Source organism: Mercurialis annua, linkage group LG2 (genome assembly GCF_937616625.2).
Source record: "Mercurialis annua linkage group LG2, ddMerAnnu1.2, whole genome shotgun sequence".
In the NCBI taxonomy this organism is placed as follows: Eukaryota; Viridiplantae; Streptophyta; class Magnoliopsida; order Malpighiales; family Euphorbiaceae; genus Mercurialis; species Mercurialis annua.
Window position 1 is genome coordinate 1970882 of NC_065571.1, and position 14942 is coordinate 1985823.

General features: G+C 29.1%; 1 protein-coding gene across 1 annotated transcript; it reads left to right on the forward strand.

Annotated features, from left to right (window-relative positions):
* The first annotated feature begins 9954 nt into the window (after nt 1–9954).
* Nucleotides 9955–14840, forward strand: LOC126668939 (probable leucine-rich repeat receptor-like protein kinase At2g33170). The gene is made up of 3 exons (XM_050362196.2): nt 9955–10580; nt 11129–14117; nt 14227–14840. The coding sequence occupies exons 2-3, from the start codon at nt 11156–11158 to the stop codon at nt 14604–14606; spliced, it is 3342 nt and encodes a 1113-aa protein (XP_050218153.1). The 5' UTR covers nt 9955–10580; nt 11129–11155; the 3' UTR covers nt 14607–14840.
* The last annotated feature ends 102 nt before the right edge of the window (nt 14841–14942 follow it).

Genomic DNA, 14942 nt, shown 5'->3' on the forward strand with positions numbered 1-14942 from the left:
TTATTATTTTTGTGTCATCTGTTGGTAACCATTTAGTAGCTATTTAGTAAGCCTTTGGTTACCATTTAGTACATCTCTTTATTTTAATTATATCTATTATTTTTTATCAAATAGTTTCTAACGGTTCACTAAAGGGTTACTAATTTTATATATTTTTGCTGATCAACAGCGACAGCGTACTGCATTTTTTTTGTATCAATATAGGAACATGAAGATGGCTGAAAATATTGAGAGTGACGAAGAAGTTGAAATTAAGAAAACGAATTTGAAAGCGAGAAAGACAAAAATAAAGAAATTAATACTTGTGATTCTCTAATATATAGATTTTCAGTTTTAGTTGTTTGTTTTATTTTGTCGTATATGATTGTTTTCTAAAATTGGTTGTTATTTTTGTTTAATTTTATAAATTCAGTATTTATTTAGTACATTGAAAGTTAACTAATAATAAACTATATTTTAATATATGTTTTACTTTATTATAAATTATAGGTAAATATTCGGTAATCTAATAGTAAACTTTCGATATATAATTTAATAAACTTTTATATAGTATACTAGTAATTATAGTAATTGTCTAATGATTATTATTATTTTTCTGTCATCTGTTGATAACCATTTAGTAACTATTTAGTAAGTTTTTGGTTACCATTTATAAATTCATTTTATTTTTTAAAGTAGCCGATTTTTAATAATAATAATATTGGTAAACTTTTAGGTCAACTATTAGAATATTTGAATTTTGGGTAAAATAAATTTTTATTGGTCAATAAAATGTATTTTTATTGTTATTTATTTGGTTATTAATGGGTAACCATTTAGTAAATTATAGTAGTTATTCTACTATCAAATTTATTGTGATAGTAGACAATACACCATTTATGAACACCACAAACATACAATTACCTCTTTTTCCAATAAACTTGTATTTAAAAGACTTTTTTGAAAATCAAACTGAAAGATAATTTGATAATCATATATTCAGTTTTGGGGAGAAGCAGCTTCTATCAATTCTTGTTCCAACTTATTCAGTTTTTTGAATTTTCATTATAAACATAACACAATTAAACAAAGTTTCTATTAGACATTATATCAAACACTTGTTGTACATCTTTCATATTCCTACAATTTACAAAAAATCCATAACCCAATTCTCAATTATATATTGCCAACTTATCATTCGTACATAAAATTCACTTCTTCTCTCCTTTAACTCCCACTGCCAATATATTATGAGATCTGGGAACTCATGCCCGGCCATTAAATTACCATTTCAAACCTCCTCTAACATCAAATAGTGCAATGAATATCTTCACTGGAAAATCAACCTGATGAGGAAAATTGCGGCGACTGTCTGAAATTGCTCGGGTCTTTGCATATTTACATAAGGATCACGATGATGATGATGTTGTTGTTGTCTATTGTACCCATGATTATTCGGAAACGGATGCGGGTCTCCTCCTTTAACAGAACAAAACAAGAAATTAACACATGCGAGTGAAAAAAGAAACAAAATAGAAGATTAAAAGAAATTAGAATGGACTGAGTTACCAGTTCAGATGATTGAGTTATCAGTTCCAACCCTAAAACCCACCATTTTCGTCGCCGCCGAATGCTTTCATTAATAACCCACCATTATCCTGTTTTTTTCTGTCTTAAAATCTGATTGATTTCTAAGAACAGTGATTGATCAAAGCAATTTCATGTAATCGATTGAGTTAAAAACAGTTTTTTGTTATGAATTTGAAAGAAATCGTTGTGAGCAAGTTGAGAGAATCTTTGTGATTTTGAATTTATGATTTTGAAGGAGATATGTTTCCTATTTTATTGGAATCGTAATTTGGCAAGAAATTTCTGTCAAGCCGTAAATTTCAATAGATTTTAGTTAATAGGTGGTCTTGAGAATATTTAGGTGTTTCAAGGGTATTTGTCTAAAAAACTCTAAATAGAAAGCACGGGCTTTGGGTATATTCATGAGTTAGGCCTCATCTATATGGGCCCCTTTAATGTTCACGTGCAATGACGAGGACCCACTTGCTTAAGCCATGAGATCTTGAAGAAATTGGAAATCGACGTTAACTATTCAATTTCACGGTGACGGTGTAGACTTATTGTGTACCTTTTCTTAAATTTATTTATTCCAAAAAATGGTTTAGAATACCAAAATTTAAAACTCAGTTAATGAAACAAGCTAAACTGAAATAGATATAAGGCTTAATTCCTTAAAAAAAATCCCACCTTGCATTATTTTTTTGTTTATACCCTGACCTTGTAAAAACATCAATTGTACCCAATTTTGAGTTTTTATGTTTTATCTCTACCCAAAAGTATTAAATTGTACTTTTTTCATTTAAAAAAGAGTTTAAAACAATCCTTCTTTTTTAACTTATATACCAATTATTAATGTTATTAATAGTACAACAATATCATATTCTTCAAAAATTAAAAATAATAATATTTTTTTTTAATTTTTTAAAAAAATATTTCCGATTTTTTTTACTTTTCTTAATTTTTTTTATTTTTTAAAAAAATATTTCCGACAAAAAAATTAAAAATAATGATAATTTTTTAAATTTTTTTATTATTTTATAAAATTAAAAAAATTAATTAATTATTTGGATGTATTTGATTATTTTTTTAAGTTTAAGAATTTATTTGTATATTTTAAGATAGATAAAAGTATGTTTTAAACTTTTTTCCAAATGAAAAGACTACAATTTAATGCTTTTGGATAGGGATGAAATATAAAAACCCAAATTTGGGTACAATTGTTGTTTTTACAAGGTCAGGGTATAAACGAAAAAAAAGTGCAAGGTGAGATTTTTTTTTAAAGAATTAAGCCTAGATATAATAATTACTTAGTTGAATGTTTATTCTACGTATTAGTTTTGTCATGTTATATTTATAACAAGTTAATCTGTATTTGCGATAGATAATTTTTTAATCATTAAAAAATTTATATGGTTAACGTGTTATTTGTTTGTTGCATATGACAGAATGGTTGCGCTGTATAATTTTCTTTATTTGTTTATTTTCAACAACACTTGAATCAACTTTTAAAAAAACTATTTTTTAAAAAATTAATAATTCAGAAAGTTAGTATGCATGAGATAGATATTTAATTTATTTGATTTACTTACTAACTTTTTAAGAAGTTGAATTTTACTTTTAATTAATTAAAATTTTAAAATAATATCATACTCAATAACTAATAAGTTAATTAAATTTAGAGAAATACTTATTTATCACTTTTATTAAAAGAGTAAAATTTACTTTGTTTTTTTTTTTTTGAGGAAGAATTTACTTTGTTAAGAATGTCATTTTTCTAGTCCATGAAAACAACTTTTTAAAATGAAAAATAAATAAACCCAACAAAAAATCCACCCGTCCTATACAAATAGAAAAAATAGGCTTATTTTCCCATAAAAAATGCCACTTTTTTATTAATTTAAAATAAAATTATTAAATTACCCTCATAATTCTTATTGTATGAGCATTACATGTAATAGCTTCATAATAATTCACGCATATAAAATTTAAAAGGTATTGTAATATTAGAAGTTATTTATATAATGTCCTACTTTTAAACTGAATTTTACATATATATAATTTTTTGACTTATTTATGTCTCATGTCTTTTTAATTTCAAAAAGATATAATAATTACTTAGTCGAATTAGTGTGATCGAGACATGTTTTAATAGTTTATTTTTTTTAGTGTATTTATGGTGTTTTTATGATTTTTTTATGATTTTTTGAAATTAAGACATTTCTCAATCGAGGCATGCATGTTTTTGATCAAGACATGAGTTAAAAAGAGTTATGTTTGAAATTGTTTTTTAAAATTGGGTATCCGGTGAAATTAAGTTTCAAAAATAGGCAAAAAAATTGTGATTATGTTTGAAAAATAGGGTAGTTTTGAAATTATTCCAATATATTAACCATAATTAATGAGTTTTTTTAATTTTTATAAAAAACACTACTTTTTCTATTTGTATAATTCGGGGTATTATTTCTTTTTTTTTTTCACAAAGGCTAAAATTTCCATTAAAAATAATGAAAATTACAAAGAAACAATTCTTCAATACATTGAATGAACTATTCTAAAAAAGATGATGAGAGCTGTAATAATACAGTCATCGACTAGGGTTTTTCTAACCACCAAGCGGGTCACCCAATTTATTATTTCTCAAAAACTATATTTTTAAATAAATTTATTTCCAATCAAATGAGACCAAATAATGCAAAGCTCTAGATTGGGCATGAGTGTTTTATTCAATTTGAGCATATAAAAGGAGAAATTCAATTCATTCATCATTTTTCTTTCTCTTTATGTGCATTATTTTCATGAGTTGTGCGATTCAAAAAGATTCTTTTTGGGTGCAAATTGCTGGATAATGCGTGAAAATGGACCAAGGAATTTGAAAGGCAGTTCAGAAAAAGATAGGGAAAAAAGGGCAATAAATATAACGGCTGACTGTGTAAAAAATTTATAAATTTTAATATAATTTATAGTTATAATATAAACTTTAAAATTTAATAAATTTAATTTTTTTACATCAAACTGTAGTTTCTACATCTGGGTTCTCTTACTGATAAATTATTTAATATTTCAGCTTAAAATTAGATAGTTGCTGATTAGTTTTTTCAAATCTTAAATTTCATATTTTATTTGTAAAATACATTAAAATTTATGATTAATTTAAATTTAACCTTATATATTTTCAACCAAATTTAACCTATGCAATTTGCTACCCAGCGCTTAACTATTTAAGATCAAACTATGTAATTTTTAATTTGAAAAATATAAAAAATTTAAGGGTTAACCTCAATAAAATACCAAGCATTTCCGAATTTTTTCAATTATAACCAAACTTTTCAAAATTGTCTAGTTTAAGCCATTTTGGGATATTTAGAACCTTTTCTAGCCATTCGCGAAAAAAAAATTATCATTCGTGAACAGACTAAACTAGCCGATTTTGATTGATTTCGCTAGAAAATGCTTTAAATATCTCATATCAATCAAAATTGGCTAGTTTAATCCATTAATGAATGGCAATTTTTTTTGTTTTTTTTGCAAATGTCTAGAAAAGGTTCTAAATATCTTAAAATGGGCTAAACTAGACAATTTTACAAGTTTTGGTTATAACTGACAAAAACCGTAAATGTTTGGTACTTTATTGGAATTAATCCAAAAATTAAATTGTTATTTTAAAATTTCAGTAATGTAGTTCATACTTTTTTCATTTATTTTACCCTTTTCAATCCCTTGGTCTTTAAAAAAGTGCAATAATTTAGTTTTTTCCATTATTGTGGAACTAATCAATTTTTATTCACACAAAACTAACGGTTGTAGGTTCGATTTTGGGAAAAGGTGCAAAAATGACCCTCATGTATACCTCATGTATCTTATTGGCACTTCATGTATTTCGGATCTCAAATATGACCCTAACGTTGCGAAAAAGTATCAAAAAAACACAAAACATGGACGACGTTAAACATAAATGTGTACGGCCTTAAACGGAAATGTTAACGGAAGGGTCATTTTTGACACTTTTTCAAGACGTTAGGGTCCTTTTTGAGATCCGAAATACATGAGGTGCCAACATGAGACACGGGCTATACATTAGGGTCATTTTTGCACCTTTTCCCTTCGATTTTTGTTCCAAACGCTCCTTCTCTCTAATATATATATATATATATATATATATATATATATATATATATATATATATATATATATATATTGATTCTCCTCATCTATTATGATAATAAAAAAAATGTAAAAACGTGTTGACGGATTAGTCAAAAAGGGTTTGCATTGCTGCAGATCCAACACCAAACTAAAACTTACACCATACATTACGTGAGCCTATTAAAATTCATAAAATACTACAATTAACCAAAAACAAACCTTGATTAAGCTACCAATATATAACCTTAATCACCCTATGCTACTCTAATACTTTTTTAATACATTTGCACACTCTTTTAGAGAGTACGTAGAGTTCGAGAGATGATGCTTATTTCTAACTCAAAGGCAAAGTTTGTACTAATTAGGTTTTACTATATGACAACATTTTATTCCCAAGGGGTAAATTTTGCCAAACCATATGAGACAATTAAAACCATTTAAGTGAAATTAAAATACTACTCTTTTTTTGTCAAATTTTTAAAATACTACTTACACCATCTCATAAAGATATGGAAAATAAAATTTGTCTTGTACCAAAATTACAAATTATTTTAATTGTTTTTATTAAACCCTTAATTCAAGGCAAATTCATAAAGTTTGATTGTAGTTGAATAAAAACAAAATATTTGATACTTCCTCCGGTCCATATTTGTCGCATTTCAATTTTTTTTTTGATTTATAATATTTGTCACTTTAAAATATCAAGAGAGCATTAATTGCTATTTTTCTATATTTGACCCTCATTAATTTATTGAAATAATACAATCAACAAATAAAAATAGTAGTCATAAATATAAAGAAATTTCAATATAGGGTTAATTTAGTAATAGTATTTACAAAATCAGACATATATTTTTCTTTATTCTTGTGTTAAAGCCAAATGAGATAAATATTATGGATCAGATGGAGTATTTTTTTTATGAATATGCCTTAAATTAAGAGTTTAATAAAACAATTAATTAAATTAATTTTTAACCTCGGTACAAGACAAACTCTATTTTCCATATCTTGATGAGATGGTGGAAGTAGTAGAATTTTAATTTCACTTAAATTCGATAATTTACTATGATTGAAATATTTATTAAAATTAGGTTACAGTTGATGAAATTAATTTTTTTTATCGATAGTAGAAAAAAAATTATTTTTGAGTGTTTTGGATGAATACATCTTAATTTAATTATTTAAATATTCTAAAAATTATTAATTATATATTTTAAAATTAACAAATATTTTTGTAATTAAAAATTATAAATATATTTTATAATGAATAAAATAAAAATTAATTATAATTAAAATCATAAAATAGCAGGAGTTAAAATAAGTTCATGGTAAAACTAATCTTTTAGTTTTAGTATTGAATAAAATAATAAATTTATTTATATTTTTTGGCACCCAAAACAATATATTTATCTATTGTGAGACTCGTGGAAAATGAAATACCTTTGAAAGCATAAATAATAATTCCAATTGACATTATTAGACTATAAGGACACTTTAGACCATGAAAGTGCCTCCAAAGTAATTAGTTAATCTTTGAAAACTTTTCTTGGATCTGTTTGATAAAAAATCAAATATATTAAACTAATAATAAAAAAATTGTCAATTTCACCCATATCATATTGAATAGTTAGACCAAAAAAGAAAATAATAAGTCACATTTTTTCTCTTCTATCATAACCACAAAAGAGGTCAAAAACCTACTGAAACAGATGAGGTTTTAGTGGAAATGAGCCAAACCCAAAATGCAATAAAATCCAAAAACAACAATTAATAATTAAACCAAAATAGTAATATAATTTTTCGTTGAAATTGGTTTAGTTAATAGTTATTGAAATTTTATAAAAGTGCAAGTATTAATTGCTTTACATGTGCTACAATTCAATTTTTAATAAAAAAGTTCATTTGGGTCCACCCAAATTTTCTTTCAAGTGTATCCGATTTATTTCTTTCATAAGAATGTAGATCATCAACCTTTTAAAGCCAACACTAACAAATTAAAGCAACATTAACAAATTGAGAGCAATCCATTTTTTTTAAATATAAATATACTTAAACTGAATTTAATAAACATATGTTTTTTAATTTCATTCATACTGAATGATTGAGTATAAATCATGTACAGAGAGAAAGTTTAAACAAAGTGTCACTTACTAATTGTACCAACTTAGTTAATATAGAGTAGGATTCTCGTAAATTCATTGACTATAAACACATCATAGTCAATATAATTTACTTCGTTTTTTTAATAAAATAGAAGATCTATATTAATTTAAATTATATGGAAATATATATGTTTGTTTAATATGATATCGATATGTTCAATCTACTTGAAAAAAAGTTATTAATTAAGTTAAGTTTTTGTTATTTGATATGAGATTAAAAAATTAGCGCCATAAATATGAGCCGTTAGATATGGACAGTGGTATATATCCAAAAATATTTTATAAGATGGACAAAATTATATATCGAAAGTTTATAAAATGGATAAAATTGATAAAATATAAATTTTAAAGTGGATAACGTTTAAGGTGGCAAAAACTATACTATTAATTTATATATTCATATTTTTTTAATTATTTAAAATAATAAAATAGCCAACTGTTCACTATAAGTTCTTTCTAGATCTGCTTCTAAATATGTAGATACAATTTTTTTTTGTTTTTTGGATAACCCGGGAGGAGGGAGAGTTTGTGGGAGGAATTGAACCCACGACCTTAACACTTTTGTGTCTAGCGTTTATACCATTTCAGCTGTAGCTCGTTAGTTACAAATATTTTTTTTAGACGGCCGATGGAGCCCGTTTTCTGGTTTTAAATCAATTTCTGCGTCCACGTATAGAGATTTATCATTTATGGACCATTGTCTATGGGATCCTAATTTTTTCTTTTTAAAGGTAGGCCTAATGTACAAGGCCATCCCTAAAGTACCATCATGCCATAAAAAATACCTCAATAAATTAATATAAATGAAACCATAACTTTTATGAATTTTATTATTAACTTAAAAAGTGAAATTTCAACTAAAAATTTAAATATGTATGAATGATTCAAATATTATTACTTTAAATCTTGCTTAATTAATAAATAAAATATTTGTTCTTATTAATTTACTTTTTAACTGCAAGTACTTCTTTTGATCTTCCAATTTTTAACTTTTTACTTAATACTATTTCAATTTTTTTTTTTTGAAACTATTTCCATTTATTGTTACATGGCTTTCTACAGTTTTTTAAATCTTTTATATTATATAGTGTTTTAGTGATTTTAAGATGTTTTATATATTTATATCTAAAACAACTTTATTTATGGTAGGATTGATTAATGAAGATTCTTAATATTTTTTTATGTTCTTATTTTTGTCATTCTCATCTTTCCAACAAATTTTATTAAATTTTTTGGAATGTACAAAATAGATAATTAAATAAACAACAAATAATAAAAATTATATAGAATTTTTTTTAAATAGTAAACATCTTTTTAGTTTGTATGCTTTATTTTAAAACGATATATAATCAAAAATGGAGAGAGTATTTGTATTGTACTATGTCGAGAGGTATTCGACGGAAAATATATTTACACCAGCCCATAAAATTACTTTTGTTTTGCAAATACAACTTTTTATATGAAAAAGATATATAGTAAAGAAAATCAAATAATAAAAGCTCCATAACATAAAATAGTATATTCATATGTATTTATATAAATTACAAATCTTAGATTTAAATAAAACTAAGGAATATTTAAAGCATTATGAAACATTTATTAAATTTATGAATTAAAATAAAAACAAAAAATATCATTTATATTTTTCAAAAAGAGATACTCTAAATAATTTCCTCTAAAATAATGTTAAAAATTAGTATAATTTATTTTGTCTGTGTATTACAATAAATATATACTACACTCTAAACTAACTAACATGATTTACAATTTAATTAATTAAAAAAAGGATCAAAATGGTCGGTTGGAGAGTTGTGAAGTTTTAAGTTACATTTTATTTGTCAGTATTACAAATGAAATCTGTCAGTATTGTAAAATTCAATAAGAACACTGCAAATTAGTGCTAAATTAATCAAATTTTTTGTCTGTGTATTATAATTTGGAGAAGAAGAGATTCCAGACGAACCCTACCAATCCCAATCTCAAAAACCATAAACAAAAGCAAGCTGTCACACTCAAACTAAAATCCATAAATATAATAATAAAAAAGTTTTCAATTTTTTAAGTTGCATAAACAGTTTCATACACAAAACATAAAAAAATGCAATATAAATAATTTGGTATAAGGCACTAAAAGATTAGAAAGAAAGAAAAAAAACTGAGCTAGCTAGCCAACTTTTATAGCCAAACCCACCATCAAGAACACATTGAGAAAAATTGTATATTTAATAATTTAATTTACACATTTTTGTGTATTTGGGTATGTGAAAAAAGTGTAAATACAGTGAGAGAGATGGATGAATGCATGCCTTGTCTGCCATTAAAGCTTCAAGGATAGAGCTAAAAAAGCTTTACTTTTTTTATTCATTTTTTTAAAAGATTTAACATTTCTTATACCCAATACAAAATTCAAGAAACCCACAAAAAAAATCTAATCTTTTCTGTTAGTTCATTGCACTTTTAGAAGTTTTTGCTTTTTGTTATCATAAAGCAAATTTGCTTATAGGAAAAAAATAAAGTTTTTTTCTTTCTTTCTTCCCCCCTAGTCTTAATATATTTTGTCCAAAATCTTTGGCCTTTTAGATCCAAAGTTGGAGTGGATTTTGCTTTAATTGGGTTCATGAATTCTATGTGGTCTCATGGAGTTTTAGTTACAGACAAATGGTGCACCTGTTCTAACTGTTTTTACTGTCCCTTGGATGAGTAATTGGTTTCTGTTGGCTTAAACTGGTATGTTTTCTCTTTTCGTTTAGCGCGTTTATGGGAGGAATTGAACGCTTGATCTTAATACACTTATTGTCTAGCGTTTATACCATTTGATATATAGCTCATTGGTTTAAGTTTAATGATTTCATATGCGTGTTTATGTAGAAGTGGTTATTTATGGATGGTTAGCCTCTTAATTTGGTGGAATTTATTTTGCTGGGTGCTTCTTGAATGTATAATTCTTAACACTAGAATGTGTTCTTGATTGTCTACAACTTGTGAGGTGATTTAGTTTTTGGTGATTTTATGTTAATTAAGTTTCTTAAATCTCTTAATGTGAAATTTGGTTGAATTTTAACTCCTTATTTGCTAAAACTATGCTTTGATGAGTAGTTAAACAATCTATTATTGCATTATGTGAATGACTTGATGAACAGTGTCCCATTGTAATTTGTATATTCAGTTTGGTACTGTGATTGATCTTTTTATAAAATAGAGTGATATGCTGGTGAATGTTTTGCCTTGAATTTGCTTCTTTGCAATTCCAATCTGAATTAGCCCTATGTGTGCAGGTGTTGAACCAAATTGTACGTGTAGTTATGATTAAGCTCGGGGATGATAAAATGTCAGCATATATCAATTCGAAGAGAATTTTTGATGTTGAGATTATAGGATTGTGGCTTGTGATCATGCTTTTGGTTTCTACTTCAGAGGGTTTGAGTTTTGAAGGGCAGTACCTGTTAGATCTGAAGAATGGCTTTCATGACGGATTCAATCATCTGGAGAATTGGAAGTCCACTGACCAGACACCGTGCGGGTGGATTGGCGTGAATTGCTCTACAGATTATGAGCCTGTCGTTCAGTCTCTCAATTTGAGTTCAATGAATCTGTCCGGGATCCTGAGTCCTGTTATTGGTGGATTGGTTAATTTAAAATATCTTGATCTTTCTTACAATATGCTCACTGGGAATATACCTAAATCAATTGGAAATTGTTCAATGCTGCTTGACCTTTATCTGAACAATAATGAGTTTAGCGGGGAAGTTCCTGCTGAACTTGGTAATTTGTCTCTTCTTCGACGTTTGAATATATGCAATAACAGAATATCTGGTTCTTTTCCTGAGGAGTTTGGAAAGTTGACCTCGTTAATTGAAGTTGTGGCTTACACCAACAATCTGACTGGCTCGTTGCCTCATTCTATTGGGAACCTGAAGAAGTTGAGAACCTTTAGAGCAGGGCAGAATGCAATTTCGGGCAGTATTCCGGCAGAAATAAGTGGATGTCAGAGCTTACAATTACTTGGTCTTGCCCAAAATGCCATAGGTGGGGAGCTGCCAAAAGAAATCGGAATGCTTACGAGCTTGACTGACTTGATTCTATGGGAAAATCAACTCTCGGGATTTATACCGAAGGAGATAGGAAACTGCAAAAACCTCGGGATATTTGCTTTGTATGCAAACAATCTTGAAGGTTCAATACCAGCAGAAATCGGGAACCTGAAGTTTCTGAAAAAACTTTATCTATACAGAAATGCATTGAATGGATCCATTCCGCGTGAAATTGGAAATTTATCTATGACTACAGAAATTGATTTCTCCGAAAACTATTTGACAGGGGAAATCCCTCGTGAGTTCAGTAAGATAGAGAGTCTACATCTGCTATACCTGTTTGAGAATCAGTTGACTGGTGTTATACCAAATGAACTTAGTAGCTTGAGGAACTTGTCAAAGCTTGACCTCTCAATTAATAACCTCAGAGGTCCCATTCCGTTAAGTTTTCAATATATGACAGAAATGAGTCAACTGCAGCTATTCAACAACTATCTGACTGGTGGCGTTCCGCAGGGGCTAGGACTTCACAGCAAACTTTGGGTGGTGGATTTTTCCGACAATCTTCTGACTGGACGACTACCTCCTCATCTTTGTCGACATTCAAACCTGATGTTGCTGAATCTGGAGTCTAATAAGTTTTATGGGAATATCCCAACTGGGATCTTGAACTGCAAATCTTTGGTTCAACTTCGTCTAGTCGGAAACAAGCTTACAGGTAGCTTTCCTTCAGAATTATGCAGATTGGCGAACCTTTCTGCCGTTGAATTGGATCAGAACAAGTTCAGCGGCCCAATACCTCAGGCCATTGGAAACTGCCAAAAGTTGCAAAGACTTCATATTGCCAACAATTACTTCACAAATGAGTTGCCTAAGGAAATAGGTAATCTATCTCAACTCGTGACTTTCAATGTCTCGTCGAATTTGCTTCAAGGACGGATTCCATCTGAAATTGTTAACTGCAAGATGCTTCAGCGACTTGATCTCAGCCACAATAGCTTTGTAGATGCATTACCGGATGAACTTGGAATCCTTAAGCAGTTGGAGCTTCTCAAGCTTTCGGAAAATAAGTTGTCCGGAAATATACCTTCAGCATTAGGAAATCTCTCCCACCTGACTGAATTGCAAATGGGTGGCAACTATTTTTCCGGGAAGATTCCGCCAGAGTTAGGTTCTCTTTCAAGCTTGCAGATTGCACTGAATCTCAGTAATAATTATCTTACCGGAACCATACCCCCCGAGTTGGGGAATCTTAACTTACTGGAATTCCTTCTGCTCAATAATAATCGTTTAACCGGTGAAATTCCAGATGCATTTGAAAACCTGTCAAGTTTACTGGGGTGCAACTTCTCATTTAATAATCTTACTGGACCCTTACCTCCAGTACCTTTGTTTCAAAACATGGCTGTCAGCAGTTTCCTCGGAAATGACGGGCTTTGCGGTGGGCATCTTGGATATTGCAATGGAGAGTCATTTTCAGATTCTGATCCTTCTTTGAAAAGCGTGGATGCTCCTCGTGGTCGAATCATCACAACTGTTGCAGCTATAATTGGTGGAGTTTCACTCATCCTCATTGCAGTTATACTGTATTTCATGAGACGCCCTGCTGAGACAGTTCCATCTGTGTGCGACACTTACAGTTCCTCTCCCGATTCAGATATCTACCTTCGTCCCAAGGAGGGATTTAATTTACATGATCTGGTTGCGGCTACGAATAACTTTCATGATAGCTATGTCCTCGGAAGAGGAGCTTGTGGGACGGTCTATAAGGCAGTAATGCTCACTGGACAAACCATCGCTGTGAAAAAGCTAGCATCGAACAGAGAGGGGAGCAACATTGACAACAGTTTTCAGGCTGAGATTCAAACTCTCGGGAATATAAGGCACCGTAACATTGTGAAGCTTTACGGATTTTGCTACTACCAGGGTTCCAATCTGCTTCTTTATGAGCACATGGCTATGGGTAGCTTAGGTGAGCAAATTCACGGGCCCTCCTGTAACTTGGAGTGGCCGACTCGCTTCATGATTGCTCTTGGAGCTGCCGAAGGTCTGGCGTATTTGCATCATGACTGCAAACCAAGGATCATTCATCGCGATATCAAATCCAATAACATTCTGCTTGATCATAATTTCGAGGCTCATGTTGGTGACTTTGGTTTGGCAAAAATAATCGACATGCCTCAGTCGAAGTCCATGTCCGCAGTTGCAGGGTCATATGGCTATATTGCACCTGGTAAATTCGCCCCTCCTCTTTTACTCTTAACAGAACTATATGCATGTAGCTTAGTAGTTCGACATTGTAAACAGAATCTAATAAAAAGTTTACCTGTTTTTCGTTGCAGAATATGCATATACAATGAAAGTAACAGAAAAATGTGATATCTATAGCTATGGAGTTGTGCTGTTGGAGTTGCTTACCGGTTTAACTCCTGTACAGCCTGTAGATCAAGGAGGTGATCTCGTCACATGGGTGAGAAATTATGTCCGCAACCAGTCAGTAACGTCCGGGATACTTGATACGAGATTACAACTCAAAGATCAAAATATTATTGATCACATGCTCACTGTTCTTAAAATTGCTTTAATGTGTACAAGTATGTCACCTATTGACCGGCCATCAATGCGTGAAGTTGTATTGATGCTTATCGAGTCTAATGAACGAGGAGGGAACTTTATTCCTTCTCCGACTTATGATACTCCGTTAAAACAAGATACAAAATAAACATTGGTGATTTTTTCAGTGCTGGTTCGTCCGTGTATCATTTGCAAGAGCAAAACAAAGGTATGTCGTAGATTCTTTGGCAAAATCAATGGATTATTAGATCATTTCATGTTGCAATAAGTACAGTAGGGTTATACTCGTGTACAGATGGAAGTACCATTGGCATTATACATGTATTTAAAAGATTCAGATGTTACATAGATGCTAGTTCTAAGTTTTTATTTTTTCAAGTTAGCTCAAGCTTCAAAAATCTGGATTACACCTTATTTTTCAATTCCAATTCATGAAATTAAATGCATTGACATTGTTATTCAGTCTGCTCTATTTTATAATACA

What these genes read in the sequence shown, in the direction of transcription:
- LOC126668939 (XM_050362196.2), top strand. Translation starts at nt 11,156, where the DNA reads ATGATTAAGCTCGGGGATGATAAAATGTCAGCATATATCAATTCGAAG. An exon ending in ATATGGCTATATTGCACCTG is followed by an intron (nt 14,118 to 14,226) that starts GTAAATTCGCCC and finishes TTTTCGTTGCAG; the next exon opens with AATATGCATATACAATGAAA.